This window comes from Aotus nancymaae, unplaced genomic scaffold (assembly GCF_030222135.1).
Source record: "Aotus nancymaae isolate 86718 unplaced genomic scaffold, 86718_ANA_hifiasm-v0.15.2.pri h1tg000059l, whole genome shotgun sequence".
Taxonomy (NCBI): domain Eukaryota; kingdom Metazoa; phylum Chordata; class Mammalia; order Primates; family Aotidae; genus Aotus; species Aotus nancymaae.
The window spans coordinates 11,609,177-11,625,237 of NW_026988473.1; the positions used below are offsets into that span (position 1 = coordinate 11,609,177).

Below are 16,061 nucleotides of genomic sequence, written 5' to 3' on the forward strand. Positions count from 1 at the left end.
TTTGTTCTTGATTTGGCTCTCTTTAAGTCTGTTATTGGTGTATAGGAATGCTTGTGATTTTTGCACATTGATTTTGTATCCTGAGACTTTGCTGAAGTTGCTTATCAGTTTCAGGAGATTTTGGGCTGAGGTGATAGGGTCTTCTAGATATACAATCATGTCGTCTGCAAATAGAGACAATTTGACTTCCTCCTTTCCTAATCGAATACCCTTTATTTCTTTTTCTTGCCTGATTGCTCTGGCTAGAACTTCCAGTACTATATTGAATAGGAGTGGTGAGAGAGGGCATCCTTGTCTAGTGCCAGATTTCAAAGGGAATGCTTGATTTGTTTTTATTTTAACGAGGTCTTTGAGGGCTTCCCTACTGGGGGCCTTTGCCCTCTTAGTGATATTGCTACATTGCTTTAGTCAGAATTATCTCAGCTAATACTCTGTGATAATAAGAGTGATGCTTTTAAGTAGGTTGAGTGCTTTGCCAAATTTTGGTCAAGAGCAATAAAATGCTAGTGGTTTAAGTAAGACAGAAGATTATTTCTCTTTTACATAGAAGAAAATCTGATCTGTCCGGCCTTTATCTTGGTTTCTGGCATGGAGCATCCGAAATCCTTTGAATTTCCCAAATGATAAAAGGGTCTTTGTTATTCATGATCCCTTCAGATCCACTTGACTTTATGCTAATGAGATCATTGAAGATGAGGGCTGGTCATCAGAAAGACCACCCATGTGATTAGAAAGCTGGGGCCTCCAGCCATCCTGCCTCCAGTGAGAGAAGTGGGACTGGAAATTGAGCTTAATTGTATGGCTGAAATAAAATTAATTATGCTTATACCATGAAATCTCAATAAAAACTTAGAATGCCAAAACCTAGTAAAGCACCGTGATTGGTGAACACATTCATGTGCTGGAGTGTGTCATGAGAAGAAGCTATGTTTGGGACCTTCTCAGACCTCACACTTTGTATCTTTTCCTTTAGCTGGTCCTGATCTATATTCTTTATAATAAAACTGTAATCATGAGCACAGTGCTTTCTTGAGTTCCATGAGTCATTCCAGTGAATTATTAAACCTTATAGTATTATGGAACCCCCTGAATTTATTAGCCAGTCAAAAGTGTGAGTGATCTGGGGTGATCTGATGTGCTTCTGACATCTGAAGTGAGGGCAGTCTTGTGGAGGACTGAGCCCTGAACTTGTGGGATCTGCACTAACTCCATATTGGATCTGCAGTAACTCCAGGATTGAAGTACACCAGTTAGTGACAGAATATATGGCATCATCAAGAAAAAATTAAGGACTAAAATTCTTTTCAGGTCTCTGCCCTACATCTCTGTTTCTCATCCTATGGTTTAAAATGGTTGCCATTGCTCCAGTTAATAGATCAACATTCCAGGATAAAATTTAAAATGAATAACCTCTCCCTCTTGAAAATAATTTTTAAACCCAGAATTTAATAGGCTTTCTGAAGTCACAGTGTTTGGAATTGGGTTGTCATTAAACTGTAAAAGTGTAAGAACACTTTTAAAGTTTACACCAGTAACTGTAATCTTCACAGAGATAAATTTTTGATTAGCTGACTTTCGGAACCACAGTCACTGCAGTAAAGCTCTCATTTTTTTTTTTTTTTTTTGGCCTGTTTTTTAGAGTTGGGACTGTAACTGATTAGCTGTTTTTATAAGACGTACTTTTCATTAATTGGTACTGCATATTAGTGATTCTGTTTCTGGACTCTCACTCTGTTTAATTGGTCTATATACTTCTCCTTGTGCCAATCAATACACAATAATGTTTTTGCTTTATAAAAAGTTTTGATATATGGTTGTGTATGTCTTTCAGACTTCTTTATTTTTTTCAGTTATCTTGAGTATTCTTTCTTTATATTTTCATATAAATTTTAGAATCAATTTGTACATTATCTTCAAAAATACCTGCTAGGGTTTGGATTACACTGCATTGGTAGATTAATAATGGGAGAAAAGACTTTTTCTTTTAAATTCACAATAGTAGGTCTTTTGATTCATGAATATGGTATATCCTTCCATCTACTATAGCCTCTTTATGTTCTCTCAATAATGTTTTGTAGTTTTTTGTGCAGAAGTCTTGTACAACTAAATTTTTGAGATTTATTTTTATATATTTGGTCATTTTGATGCTAGTATGAGGTGCTTTTTATTTTTTTTCTATTTGTTGTTAGTGTATAGAAATATAATTACATTAGTATATTGATTCTGTAACCACTAGTGTTGTTAAACTTATTTGTTAATGCTAATATTTTCTCTTTAAATTAATCTCAGAATATAAACACTATGATGACCAAATAAAATAACTTGAGTTTTCTTATTTTTCTATTTTTTGCCAGGCCTTGCTAAGATTGGTGTTATTCCCACATTAAATGACTAGGTTTAACCATTGAAAATATGTGTGCCTTGAGGTATCTTTTTATCTTAGAGAGAAGGTTTAAAAATTTTTATACTTAGATCTAAGTTTTCTAGGTAAATAGAAGACTGTTAAATTTTTTTCTTGATTGTTGAGCTAGTTTTGGTAAGTTTTAGGAATTTGTAAATTTTATATACATTAAAAAATTTACTGACATTAAGTAATTCACAACAGTCTCACCTTAAATTCTTCTTTTTTTTTGAGATGGAGTCACACTCTTTTTTTTTGAAATGGAGTCGCACTCTTGAGACTAGAGTGCAATGGTGCAATCTTGGCTTACCACAACCTCCACCTCCAGGGTTCAAGTGATTCTTTTGCCTCAGCCTCCTATCTGTGATTACAGGCATGCTTCACCACTCCCAGCAAATTTTGTATTTTTAGTAGAGACGGGGTTTCTCCATGTTGGTCAGGCTGGTCTTGAACTCCCAACCTCAGATGATTTGCCCTCCTCAGCCTCCCAAAATGCTGGAATTACAGGAGTGAGCCACCATGCCTGGCTGCATTAAATTTTTAATGATACCTTTTTTCACTGCAGATATTGGTAATTTGTGCCTTATCTATTTCTTGATTAGTTTTGTTAGGGATTCATAAACAGTATTTTAAAAATACCAAGTTTTGGCTTTGATTTTTAAAAGTTACATGCTTCTTATTATTTCGTTAGTATACAATGTAACCTTTAATATCATTTTCTTAAAAAACAAACAAACCCATTCAAATGTGGGCAAAAGATATGAAGACACTTTTCAAAAGAAGACATTTATGCGGCCAACAAACATATGAAAAAATGCTCATCATCACTGGTCATTAGAGAAATGCAAATCAAAACCACATTGAGATACCATCTCACGCCAGTTGGAATGGCAATCATTAAACAATCTGGAGACAACAGATGCTGGAGAGGATGTGGAGAAAAAGGAACACTTTCACACTGTTGGTGGGAGTGTAAATTAGTTCAACCATTGTGGAAGACAGTGTGGCGATTCCTCAAGGACCTAGAAATAGAAATTCCATTTGACCCAGCAATCCCATTACTGGGTATATATCCAAAGGATCATAAATCGTTCTATTTAAAGACACATGCACACGTATATTCATTGCGGCACTGTTTACGATAGCAAAGACCTGGAACCAACCTAATGTCCATTGATGATAGACTGGACAGGGAAAATGTGGCACATATACACCATGGAATACTATGCAGCCATAAAAAATGTAAGTTCGTGTCCTTTGTAGGGACATAGATGAAGCTGGAAACCATCATTCTAGCAAACTGACACAAAAACAGAAAATCAAACACCGCATGTTCTCACTCATAGGTGGGTGTTGAACAATGAGAACACATGGACACAGGGAAGGGAGCATCAAATACTGGGGTCTGTTGCGGGGGACCAGGGGGGACAACAGGAGTAGGGAGTTGGGGAGGGATAACATGGGGAGAAATGCCTTATATAGGTGATAGGGATGGAGGCAGCAAACCACATTGCCAGGTATGTTGTACCTATACAACAATCCTGCATGTCCTGCACATGTACCCCAGAACCTAAAGTGCAATAAAATATATATAAAAATAAAAATAAATATTATTTTCTTCTATTACTTTAATTTTCTCTTCTTTTTTATTTTCTTGATCTGGATCCTGAAATAATTGATTTTCAGTCTTTATTTTTTCTAGGTATTTCTCCCTAAGCATAAGTTTAGATGATTTTAAAAAGTTTTTATTTTGTATACTTATGAGTATTCAGTGAAAATATTTTTAGATTATTTTTAATAGACCTACTAAATAATATATATTTATTGTGTACAACAATACTTTTAAAAAATACATAGACATTCTAGAATCGCTAAAACTAGCTAATTAACATATACATTACCTCAAAATGTTATTTTGGTGGTGAGAACATTCAGAATCTACGTTTTTAGCAGTTTTCAGGAACACAATATCTTGTTATTAACTATATGGATCATTTTGTATGTTAGGTTTTATGAATCTATTCCTCCTTTCTAATCAAAATTTTATATCCTTTGACCAACATCTCCTCCACCCCCAGTATCACCCAGCTCTTAGTAACTACCGTTCTGCTGTCTACTTCTATGAGATCAACTTTGTTAGACTGCACAGATAAGGAAATCATATGGTATTCTTCTTTCTGTACCTGGTTTATTTCATTTAGCATAATGTCCTCCTGGTTTATCCATGTTGTCACAAATGAAAAGATTTCTTCTTTTGAAAAAATATCTGAATAGTATTCTATTATATGTATCTAGTATTCTAACATATATACATTAGTTTTTTGTAGATTTTGCTATATATATTTATATATATTATAAAATATACTATTTCTGTAGAATTTATTTTTTTTATATATATATAATTTCCTTTACCGATTCACCCACTAATAGAGACAGGTTAATTCATGTCTTGGCTATTGTGAATAATGTGGCAGTTAGCATGGGAGTGCAAATATCTGTTTGACATAGTGACTTTATTTTCTTTGGAGATCTACATAGTAGTGGGATTGTCAGATTGTATGGAATTTTTTTTAATTTTTTGAGGAAAAAATTCTTCATACTGTTATCCATAATGTCTGAACCAATTTATAGTCCCACCAACAGCGTGAAAGTGTTTCTTTTTCTCCACATCTTCATCAACAGTTGTTATCTATTATGTTTTTCATAGTAGCCATTCTAACAGGAGTGGGGTGATATATCATTGTGGCTTTGTTTTGTGTTTTTCTGATGATTAGTGATGTTGAGCATTTTTTATATACCTGTTGGCCATTTGTATGTCTCTTTTGGAAAAAAAAATCTTTTGCCCATTTCTTAGTCTATTTGTTTCCTTGTCCTGACATATTTTTATTAGCTTTTGATCTCATTTTAGTAGTTAGCAAACATTTTCTCCCATGTTGTAGGTTGTGTCTTTACTTTTTGATGTTTTCCTTTACTGTGCAGAAATGTTTTAGTTTGACATAATCCTATTTGCCTATTTTTGCTTTTGTTGCTTGTGCTTTTGAGGTCATACTGAAAAATTATTGTCAAAACCAAAGTCAAAGAGCTTTTCTCCTATGTTTTATTTTTGGATTTTTTGGGCTTAATATGTTATATTTCAGTATTTAACTCACTTTGATGGTGTTTTGGTGAGTGGCATAAGATAAAAGTCCAATTTTATTCTTTTGCATGTGGCTATAGAGACTTCTCAACATGATTTATTGAAGAGACTGTTCTTTCCCCATTGTGTGCTCATGGTGCTTCTGTCAAGTATTAGCTAACTGTGTAATTCTGGGTTCATATCTGAGTTATATTCTATTCCACTGGTATATATGTATGTTGTTATTCTGGAACTGAACTGTTTTAATTCCTGTATATTTGTAGTATAGTTTGAAATCGTGAAGCCCGATGCCTCCAGCTTAGTCCTCTCTAAATATTATTTTAAATATTCAGGGTCTTTTGTGGTTCCATACAAGCAAGTTTAAGGATTGCTTTTTCTATCTTTGTGAAAAGTGCTGTTGAAATTTTCATAGAAATTATATTGAATCAGTAGATCACTTTGGGTGTGTGATCATTTTAATAATATTATTTCTTCCAATCCATGAACATATGATATTTTTCCATTAATTTTTTTCTTCTTCTGTTTCTTTTAACAGCGAGTTTTCAGTGTACAGATCTTTCACCTTTTTGAAATTTATTCCTGAATACTTTTTATTCTTTTTTCATGCTATTGTAACAGATTTTAAAAATTTCTTTGTTAGATACTTGATTGTTCATGTATTGAAACACCACTGATTTTTTTTCCTAGTTTTTAATTGTCTTCACTTTTGTTTATTTTTGAATAGATTTTTTTAAAATTATACTTTAAGTTCTTGGATACATGTGCAGAACGTGCAGGTTTGTTACATAGGTATACACATGCCATGATGGTTTGCTGCACTTATCAACCTGTCATCTACATTAGGTATCTCTCCTAATGCTATCCCTCCACTAGCCCCCCACTTCCCAACAGACCCCAGTATGTGATGTTCCCCTTCCTGTGTCCATGTGTTCTTACTGTTCAACACCCACTTATGAGCGAGAACATGTGGTGTTTGATTTTCTGTTCCTGTGTTAGTTTGCTGAGAATGATGGTTTCCAGCTTCATCCATGTCCCTGCAAAGGATATGAACTCATCATTTTTTTATAACTGCATAGTATTCCATGGAGTGTATGTGACACATCTTCTTTGTCCAGTCTGTCAATGATGGCCATTTGGGTTGGTTCCCCAAGTCTTTGCTATTGTGGATAATGTTTCAGTAAACATATATGTGCATGTGTCTTTATAGTAGAATGATTTATAATCCTTTGGGTATATACCCAGTAATGGGATTGCTGGGTCAAATAGCATTTCTGGTTATAGATCCTACTGTCTTCCACAATGGTTGAACTAATTGACACTCCCACCAACAGGAAACACTACTGATTTTTATATGTTGCTTTTGTATCCTACAACTTTACTGAATTATTTTTTATTACTTCTAAGTTTTTTTTGGCAGAGTCTTCAGGGTTTGTTTTGCTTTTCTTTTTGAGATGGAATTTTACTCTTGTCACCCAGGCTGGAGTGCAATGGTGCAATCTCGGCTCACTGCAACCTCCGCCTCTCAGGTTCAAGCAATTCTTCTGCCTTAGCCTCCCAAGAAACTGGGATTACAGGTGTACACCATCACGCCTGGCTAATTTTTGTGTTTTTAGTAGAAACGGGGTTTCACCACATTGGCTAGGCTGGTCTCAAACTCCTGACCTCAAGTGATCCGCCCGTCTCAGCCTCCCAAAGTGTTGGGATTACAGGTGTGAGCCACCATGTCCGGCCTAGGGTTTTCTACATAAGATCATGATGTTTGTAAACACAAGCTTTACTTCTTCCTTTCTGATTTGGATGCATTTTGGGTTTTTTGTTGTTGTTGTTGCTTAATTACTCTGGCTAGGACTTTCAATACTACATTGAATAGCAGTGGTGTGAATGGTTATACTTTTTTTCTGATATTTGATGAAAAAGTTTCAACTTTACCAATTGAATATGGCATTAACTGAGGGCTTGTCACATATGACATTTATTATGTTGAGGTACATTGCTTCTATATCCAATTTTTAACAGTTTTTATCATGAGAAAAATGTTGAATTTGTCGAATGCTTTTTCTACATCAAGATAAATATACGATTTTATTCTGTTAATTTTTTTCTTAATGTGATGTGTCACATGTACTGATCTGTGTATATTAAAATATCCATGTATTGCAGAAATATTTTATCATCATATATGAACTTTTTGATGTGCTGTTTAATTGATTTGCTAGTATTTTTTTGAAGATTTTTGCATCTTTTATCATCTGGGGTATTGGCCTATAATTTTCTTTTTTTGTAATGTCATACTCTGGCTTTGGTATCAGGGTATCATAGCTTCATAAAATGATTTTCAAAGTGTTCCCTCCTCTCCAATCTTTTGGAATAGTTTGAGATGAATTGGCATTAATTCTTTACATGTTTGGTATAATTCACCAGTGAAGCTATGTGGTGCTAGATGTTTATATGTCTGCAGAGTTTTATTACGAATTCAATGTCCTTACTTGTTATTGGTCTCTTCAAATTTTCTTCTTCTTAATGAGTCTTTGTAGGTTGTATATTTCCAGAAATTTATCTACTACTTCTAGGTTATTCAATTTGTTAGTGTATAATTATTCATAGTCATCTCTTATTATGCTTTTCATTTCTGTGATATCATTTATAATGTATTATCTTCTATTTATAATTCTTTATAAATTATAAATTATTTTTTATTTATTGTACTTAGTTTTGTCAAGTGTTTATCTTTTCAAAAAGCTAACTCTTAGTTTCATTGTTTCTTTCTTTTGTTCTTCTTGTCTTTATTTTATTAAATTCTGCTGTGATCTTTGTTGTTATTATTGTTATCATTTTAGTGACAAGAGTCTCACTTGGTTGCCTAGGCTGGAGTTCAGTAGTATGATCATGGCTCACTGCAGCTCCAAACTCCTGAGCTCAAGTGATCCTCCCATCTCAGTCTCCATAGTAGCTGGGACTATAAGTGCATGCCATTATACCAGGTTAATTTTTAAATGTTTTGTAGAGAAGGGGTCTTGCTATGGTGTCCAGTCTGGTCTCAAACTCCTGGCCTCAAGTAATTCTCCTGCTTTGGACTTCCAAAGTGCTGGCATTGTAGGAGTGAACCATTGTGCCTGGCTTGATTTTTGTATTCCTTCTTTCTACTAGCTTTCTTTCTTTCTTTTTTTTTTTTTTTACTTTCATATGTTTTATTTTTCTAGTTTGCTGAAGTGTATACTTAGGTTGTTTATTTTACATATTTCTCTTTTCTTCATGGGGGCATTTATCACTAAAACTTTCCTCTTACCATTGTTTTTCATGTATCCCATATGTTTTGTATCTTGTTTGTTCATATCTGTCAAGATATTTAAAATTTCCCTTGGATTTCATGTTTGACCCATTGGTTGTTTAAACATGTGTTCTTCGATTTTTACATATTTGTCAGTTTTCTGAAATTTCACCCATTGTTTTCTAATACCATTTTCATTGGAAAAGATACTTGATACAATTGCAATTCTCTTACATTTTTAAGACTTGTTTTTCAGCTCAACATATAATCTGTTATGGAGAATGTTTCACATATACTGCCGTGGGATGAAATGTTCTGTAGGTCTGCAGGGATGAAATGACCCTTTTAGGTCTGTTAGGTTCATTTGCTCTAAAGCCTAATTCAATCCAATGTTTTCCTGTTGATTTTATTCCTGAATGATCTGTGCATTGTTGAAAGTGAGGTATTGAAGTCACTTATATTATCATGTTGCTGTGTATTTATCCCTAAATATCTATTATTTGTTTTATATATTGCAGTATTCTGATGTTGGGTGCATGTATATTTATAATTTATATATAGTAGTCTCTTGATGGATTGTTCCCTTTACTGGTTTGTGATAACCTTCTTTGTTCCTTTTTGTAGTTTTTGACTTAAAGTCTATTTTGCGTGATAGAAGTATAGCTATTCCTTCTCTCTTATGGTTTCCATTGGCATGGAAAATCTTTTTCTATCCCTTCACTCTCCATTTATATATGTCCTTAAAGCTGAAGTGAGTTTCTTTTGGCAGCATTTAGTTGGGTCTTTTTGTTTTTTAATTCATTTAGTAACTGTTTCATAGGAGAATTTTATTTAGTTATAAATAAAATAGTTATTATTTTAAATTAATAGCTATTTTAATTAAAATAGTTATTAATAGGTAAGAACTTACTATTGTCATTTTGCAAATTGTGTTCTGGCTGTTTTGTAGATCCCTTTATTCCTGTGTTGCCATTTTTCTTTGCAATTTGCTGATTTTCTGTAGTGGTATGCTTTGATTTCTTTTTATGTTTTGTATATTCATTACAGGGTTTTGATATTGGTTACCATGAGGCTTACTGAAAATATTTTACAGTTATATCAGTTTATTTTAAGCAGATGGCAACTTTGATTGCATATAAAACCCTACACTTCATTCCCTCCCCACATTTTAGGTTTATGTCACAATTTATTTCGTTTTATATGATGTATCTTTTTACAAATTATTATAGTTATGGTTATTGATTATAAGTTTTTGTTTTAACTTTTATACTAAAGATATAATTGATGTCCATACTATCATTACAGTATTAGAGAAATTTGACTTTGTACTTACTTTTACCAGTGAGTTTTTACTTTCATATGCATCTATGCTACTAATTAGCATCCTTTTATTTCAGATTGAAGAACTCCCTTTATCATTTTATGTAAGATAGATCTAGTAGTTATGAACTCCCTTAATTTTTGTTTGTTTGGGAAAGTATATCTCCTTCATTTCTAAAAGACAACTTTGCCAGGTAGAATATTCTTCATTGACAGGTTTTTGTTCTTTCACTACTTTGAATGTATCATCCACTCTCTCCTAGCCTGCAAAGTTTATTCTGATAAATACACAGATAGCTTTGGGTGGGGGGGATTCCCTTCCATGTGAGTATATTTCCTTCCTTTGCTGCTTTCAAAGCTCTCTTTTCTTTGTTTTTTGACTATTTGCTTATAGTGTGTCTTCATGTGTTTTTCTTTGGGTTGGATCTAATTGAAGACCATTGATTTTCTATACTTGGATATTTATATCTTTCCCAAATTTGATAAGTTTTCTGCCATTTTGACTTTAGATTTCTGTTCCCTTTCTCTTTCTTCTTATTCATTAAAGTTTTTAACACTAAAGTTAGCTCTGTTGATTCTGTCTCATAAATTCCACAATCTTATTTATTTATTTTCCATAAGTTATTGGAGTATTTGGTTACATGACTAAGTTCTTTAGTGGTGATTTGTGAGATTTTGGTGCACCCATCATTTAAGCAGTATACACTGCACCGTATTTGTAGTCTTTTTTCCCTCGCTTCCCTCTCGCTCTTTCCCACAAGTTCCCGAAGTCCAGCGTGTCACTCTTATGCCTTTACATCCTCGTAGCTTAGCTCGTACATATCAGTGAGAACATATGATGTTTGGTTTTCCATTGCTGAGTTACTTCACTTAGGATAATAATCTCCAATGTCACCCAGGTCTCTGCAAATGTTGTTCATTCATTCTTTTTTATGGCTGTGTAGTATTCCATCATATGTATGCACCACAGTTTCTTTTCTATTCTATTCTTTTTTTTTTTTTTTTTTGAGAGGGAGTTCAGTTCTTATAGCCCAGGCTGGAGTGCAATTACGTGATCTCAGCTCACTGCAGCTTCCACCTCCCAGGTTTAAGTGATTCTCCAGCCTCAGCCTCCTGAATAGCTGGGATTACAGGCACCCGCCACCATGCCCAGATAATTTTCGTTATTTCTGGTAGAGTCAGGGTTTTGCCATGTTGCCCAGGCTTGTCTTGAACTCCTGACCTCAGGTAATCTGCCTGTCTCTGCCTCCCAAAGTGCTGGGATTATACCATACTTTCTTCATCCACTCATTGATTTGTGGGCATCTGGGTTGGTTCTCAGGTCTCATCAGTATGGCCAAAACCCTTTCGCAATAAATAAACAGTTGATGAATTCATATTTCTTCTCAACAGTCTAAACATTTAAGGTCAATTAAAAGAAACACAAATCCCTGAGGTCTGCATCCCTTATTTAATGATAAACTGTATGTCTCTGTCTCCTAGTATTTACATCAAATCAGAGTCTTGAAGGACATGCTGTGGCTTAATTTGTGCATTACCCAAGAGAATAACTGAAAGTAACATAAATATACTCATGATCTTCCACAACAAGCAGAGCTGGATCCTACAGATACTTTAATCACCTGATTTCCAGTTATGTGAGATAAAGTGTTTTGTGGCCTTCATAGAGTATGTGTCCCCTGAGAGCTCCACAACCATATAATTACCTCCTGGTTCCCTCTTTTCAACTGTTCAAGTATTTATATGATTCCATTTGGCTTCACATTAAAGGGAGCAGCCCCAGAACCAGAGTCACTTTGACCATTTATTTATTCATCTGATTGTTAATAATCATCTAGTTGTAACTATGACCTTCTCTGAAACTGATATATAGCAAAGAGCCTGCAACAATGTCCAGGAAAAAACACTCAATAATAATTATGTTAATTGTTGTTATGATTATTACCCCTTACCAAGTATAAGAAATTTTAGGATTTCTATTCTTTTCCTACCATAGCAGGAGTTTTCAGGCTGGATTTTGTTGGGGCTATCTTTTATTATTTTATTTTTTATAGATTCAGCTATTGATCCTCCAATGGGGTAAGTGACTTATCTACAAAGAAAGAGCAGTAAATACAGGAGTAGAGCTCTTGTTAGTTGATTATAAAGCCAATAGCATTTTTCTTTTAATTTCTCTCTGCCTCTAAAGAACTTTAAGCCTTTTGGCCAAACATTCAAGAGGAGTCTCCAAAAAGTTGTTTTCCTTCTTTAAAAGACTGAATTTCTGATGTGACCTTTACTTATACATGAAGGTGCTAGACTTGAATTTTGTATTTCTCAGGGAGAAAGGTAAGCCTTTGGATCAAATCTATTGTCTGCACAAAGTTGCAGGGGCAGAGGTAACTAGAAAAATGCATCAAGGTACCCATTTCTCCTTTGGTTTAATCAGAGATTTGGCTTGACTATTTTGAATATTTCTTTTATCTGTTTCAGACATCCAGAGGCTATATATGTTGAGTCTCCCTAATCTAAAACATTTGGGAACAGCTGTGTTTCGGATTTTAGATTTTTTTGAATTTTGGAATATGTGTCTGTTTATAATGAGATATATTGAGGACAAAACTCAAATTTAAACACAAATTTATTTGTTTTATATACACGTTATATCCATAGCCTAAGTAATTTTATATAATATTTTAAATAATTTTTTGCATGAAACAAAATTTGCGTTATACACTTATGTGTGGAATTTTCCATTTGTAGCATCATGTTGGTTCTTAAATAGTTTTGGATTTGGGAGCATTTTAGACTTTGGCTTTTTGGATTAGGGATGCTAAACTTGTATTTCTAAGCAATAATGAATTTCTATTAGAATATGTATACTTACCATGTGACATAAAACAAAAGTACCAGAAGCCCTTGAGTCCCTGCTTTACAAAGAATAAGCTTACATTACTTTGAACAAGTTATTTAAACTATTTATTTCTCAGTTTTCTGTTTCAGGAAATATGATAATATTAGTTCTCCTGACTAATCCTAGAGTTGTTGAGATAATCAAGTGGGATATCAACATAAAATTTTATTGTAATCTGGAAGCCCATATTAATATTTTAAAAGAAGAGAGAGACCAAAGGAATGGTGATTAATAAATGAGGAAGAAATCAGGCTTAGAAGCCAGTTATAAAATGCACTGAAATAGAGATGTGCAAAATTACATAAGGCACAACTAACTATTGGAATGAGGAGACCTGATTTCAAGTTGTAATTCTGCCACTGAAAACATCTGGTCATTGGACACAGAATTTATAACTATATTATGGACTGACTGATGGTCTGCAGTGTAGATGTGATTAACATTTATCACACAGTTCTGAGCAAATGAGAAAGCAATTCTCTGTCCTTGAGAATGGAGACTAAGAATATTCTGAATTTATACATGGTATTTATCAGTTTAGATGTCTGTCTCAGTCCTCTAAATATCCCGAGGTTAGGGAATATATCTTGTGCATTAATGTAAGCCTGGCAATTAGCACACAACGTGGTGCTTCATTCGAAATTAGTGCTTGTAGAGAAAATGAAGAAATGAACACATTCAGAAATTTATGTTGGTTGGTAGATTGGTTGGTATTACTAAAGATTCATGTTCCTTTTTAACTTTTTGAAGATGTTTAAGGGTTGGAAGTGGTTATAAACATTTGTGGATGCAGTTATCATTTAACTGAGATCCAGAAATGTATGTTATTTGCACGAAGTCAAGAAAACTGGTAAGTATATTTGATTCCTAATTTAATGCTTTTCCATTCTTCACATTGACTTCCAATGATAGATTTAATTATTCCATCAGGCAGTTAGCCAATTAAATGAATTACTATCTTGTGCCCAGTTTAGGTTGAATGTAAAAGGTTTAAAGGAATTTTTCTTTGTGATGAAGAGCTAAGGCTTTAATTCAAAGTGACTTGGCTTTACATTTCACCTGTTCCAATGAATTAGTCTGATGATCTTGTATGAGTCTTTCCTTCCGTACCTTAGTTCACTAATCTATGAAGTTAAGCGATTGAGATGGATTATCTCCAAAATCATTTTATTAAGAATGTTCTATGAATTATTTTAATTTAAAGTTGCATTTTGTTGTTATGGGGATGTTTTAGATCCAGGACTCCTGGAAACAAATAATTGCAATACTGAAATAAGGCACAAAATGAGCATACTGACTGATCTCAGTAGTACTCCCTCCATTTATCATTCTGGTTCTGTCTTCTCACTTCTACAGGGCAGCTACACAATTCCCAATGGAGAACAACACAGAGGTGACTGAATTCATTCTTGTGGGGTTAACTGATAACCCAGAACTGCAGATCCCACTCTTCATAGTCTTTCTTTTCATCTACCTCATCACTCTGGTTGGGAACCTGGGGATGATTGAATTGATTCTATTGGACTCCCGACTCCACACCCCCATGTATTTCTTCCTCGGTAACCTCTCTTTGGTGGACTTTGGTTATTCCTCAGCTGTCACTCCCAAGGTGATGGTAGGATGCCTCACAGGAGACAAATACATATTATACAATGCTTGTGTTGCACAATTCTTCTTCTTTGTAGCCTTTATCACTGTAGAAAATTTTCTTCTGGCATCAATGGCTTATGACCGCTATGCAGCAGTGTGTAAACCCCTGCATTATACCACCACCATGACAACAAATGTATGTGCTTGCCTGACCATAGGCTCCTACATCTGTGGTTTCCTGAATGCATCCATTCATACTGGGAACACTTTCAGGCTCTCCTTCTGCAGATCCAATGTAGTTGAGCACTTTTTCTGTGATGCTCCTCCTCTCCTGGCTCTCTCATGTTCAGGCAATTACATTAGTGAGATGCTTATTTTTTGTGTGGTGGGATTCAATGACCTCTTTTCTATCTTGATAATCTTGATCTCCTATTTGTTTATATTTATCACCATCGTGAAGATGCACTCATCTGAAGGACGCAAGAAGGCCTTTTCCACCTGTGCTTCCCACCTTACTGCAGTTTCCATCTTTTATGGGACAGGCATCTTTATGTACTTAAGACCTAGCTCCAGCCATTCCATGGGCACTGACAAAATGGCATCTGTGTTTTATGCCATAGTCATTCCCATGTTGAATCCACTGGTCTACAGCCTGAGGAACAAAGAGGTTAAGAGTGCTTTTAAAAAGACTGTAGGGAAGGCAAAGGCCTCTATAGGATTCATATTTTAATTGTATAGAATTTACAATAAGACAATTTCTTCCACCTCATATGTACTTTGTCTACTAAGTCCAATATTTGGACTTCCTCCTGGACAGTTTCTATTGACTGTTTTCTTAAACATGTGAATTGGCCATACTTTCCTCATTCTTTAAGTGACACATTTTTTTGTTGTTAAAATCCGGACATTTTAAATATTTATTATTATTATTTCAGGTAGCATATTCTCAAAATCATGTCTTCCCTCCTATCTAGGCTTTGTTTTTGTTGGTGGTACTTTTGTTTGCTTAGTGACTTTCCTGAGTTACTTATGTTACTTCTGTATTTCTTGTGTGTAGGCACCGAAATTTCTACTCAGTTAGGTTAGTGGTCAACTAACAATTGGACAGATTTTTTTAAGTGCTTTAAATTGCTAATTCTCTGAAGCCTTATGCATGGGATTTGCATATGTGTGTTGGAACATGTTTTCAGTGCTCCAGCAGTTTCAATTCCACCTTTAATCTTCATGGCTTCTTTGTGCAGAGCCTCAAGGTTAGCCACAAATGAAACATTAGGTCTTTCCTGTGCATACATAAGGCCTTGCCCATGTACATGCTTTTTGTAATCCCCAGGAATATATGGGAGCTTTTCAAAGCCCTCTGTGGATTCCTAATGCCGTCATAAATTTTTTACGAGTTTGGTTAGATTATTGTTTGCTCCAACTGATATTTACATTTTCAGGCAATTGCTGCTTA

General features: G+C 34.4%; 1 protein-coding gene across 1 annotated transcript; it reads left to right on the forward strand.

Moving 5' to 3' along the window:
* The first annotated feature begins 12,262 nt into the window (after positions 1–12,262).
* LOC105730301 (olfactory receptor 5B12) lies at positions 12,263–15,534 on the forward strand. Its single transcript, XM_012471400.2, has 2 exons — positions 12,263–12,453; positions 14,375–15,534. Exon 2 carries the CDS (start codon positions 14,394–14,396, stop codon positions 15,336–15,338), a length of 945 nt encoding a protein of 314 aa, XP_012326823.1. The 5' UTR covers positions 12,263–12,453; positions 14,375–14,393; the 3' UTR covers positions 15,339–15,534.
* The last annotated feature ends 527 nt before the right edge of the window (positions 15,535–16,061 follow it).

Bases quoted from the DNA above. Each gene is read 5' to 3' on its own strand.
- LOC105730301 (XM_012471400.2), top strand. From the start codon at position 14,394: ATGGAGAACAACACAGAGGTGACTGAATTCATTCTTGTGGGGTTAACT.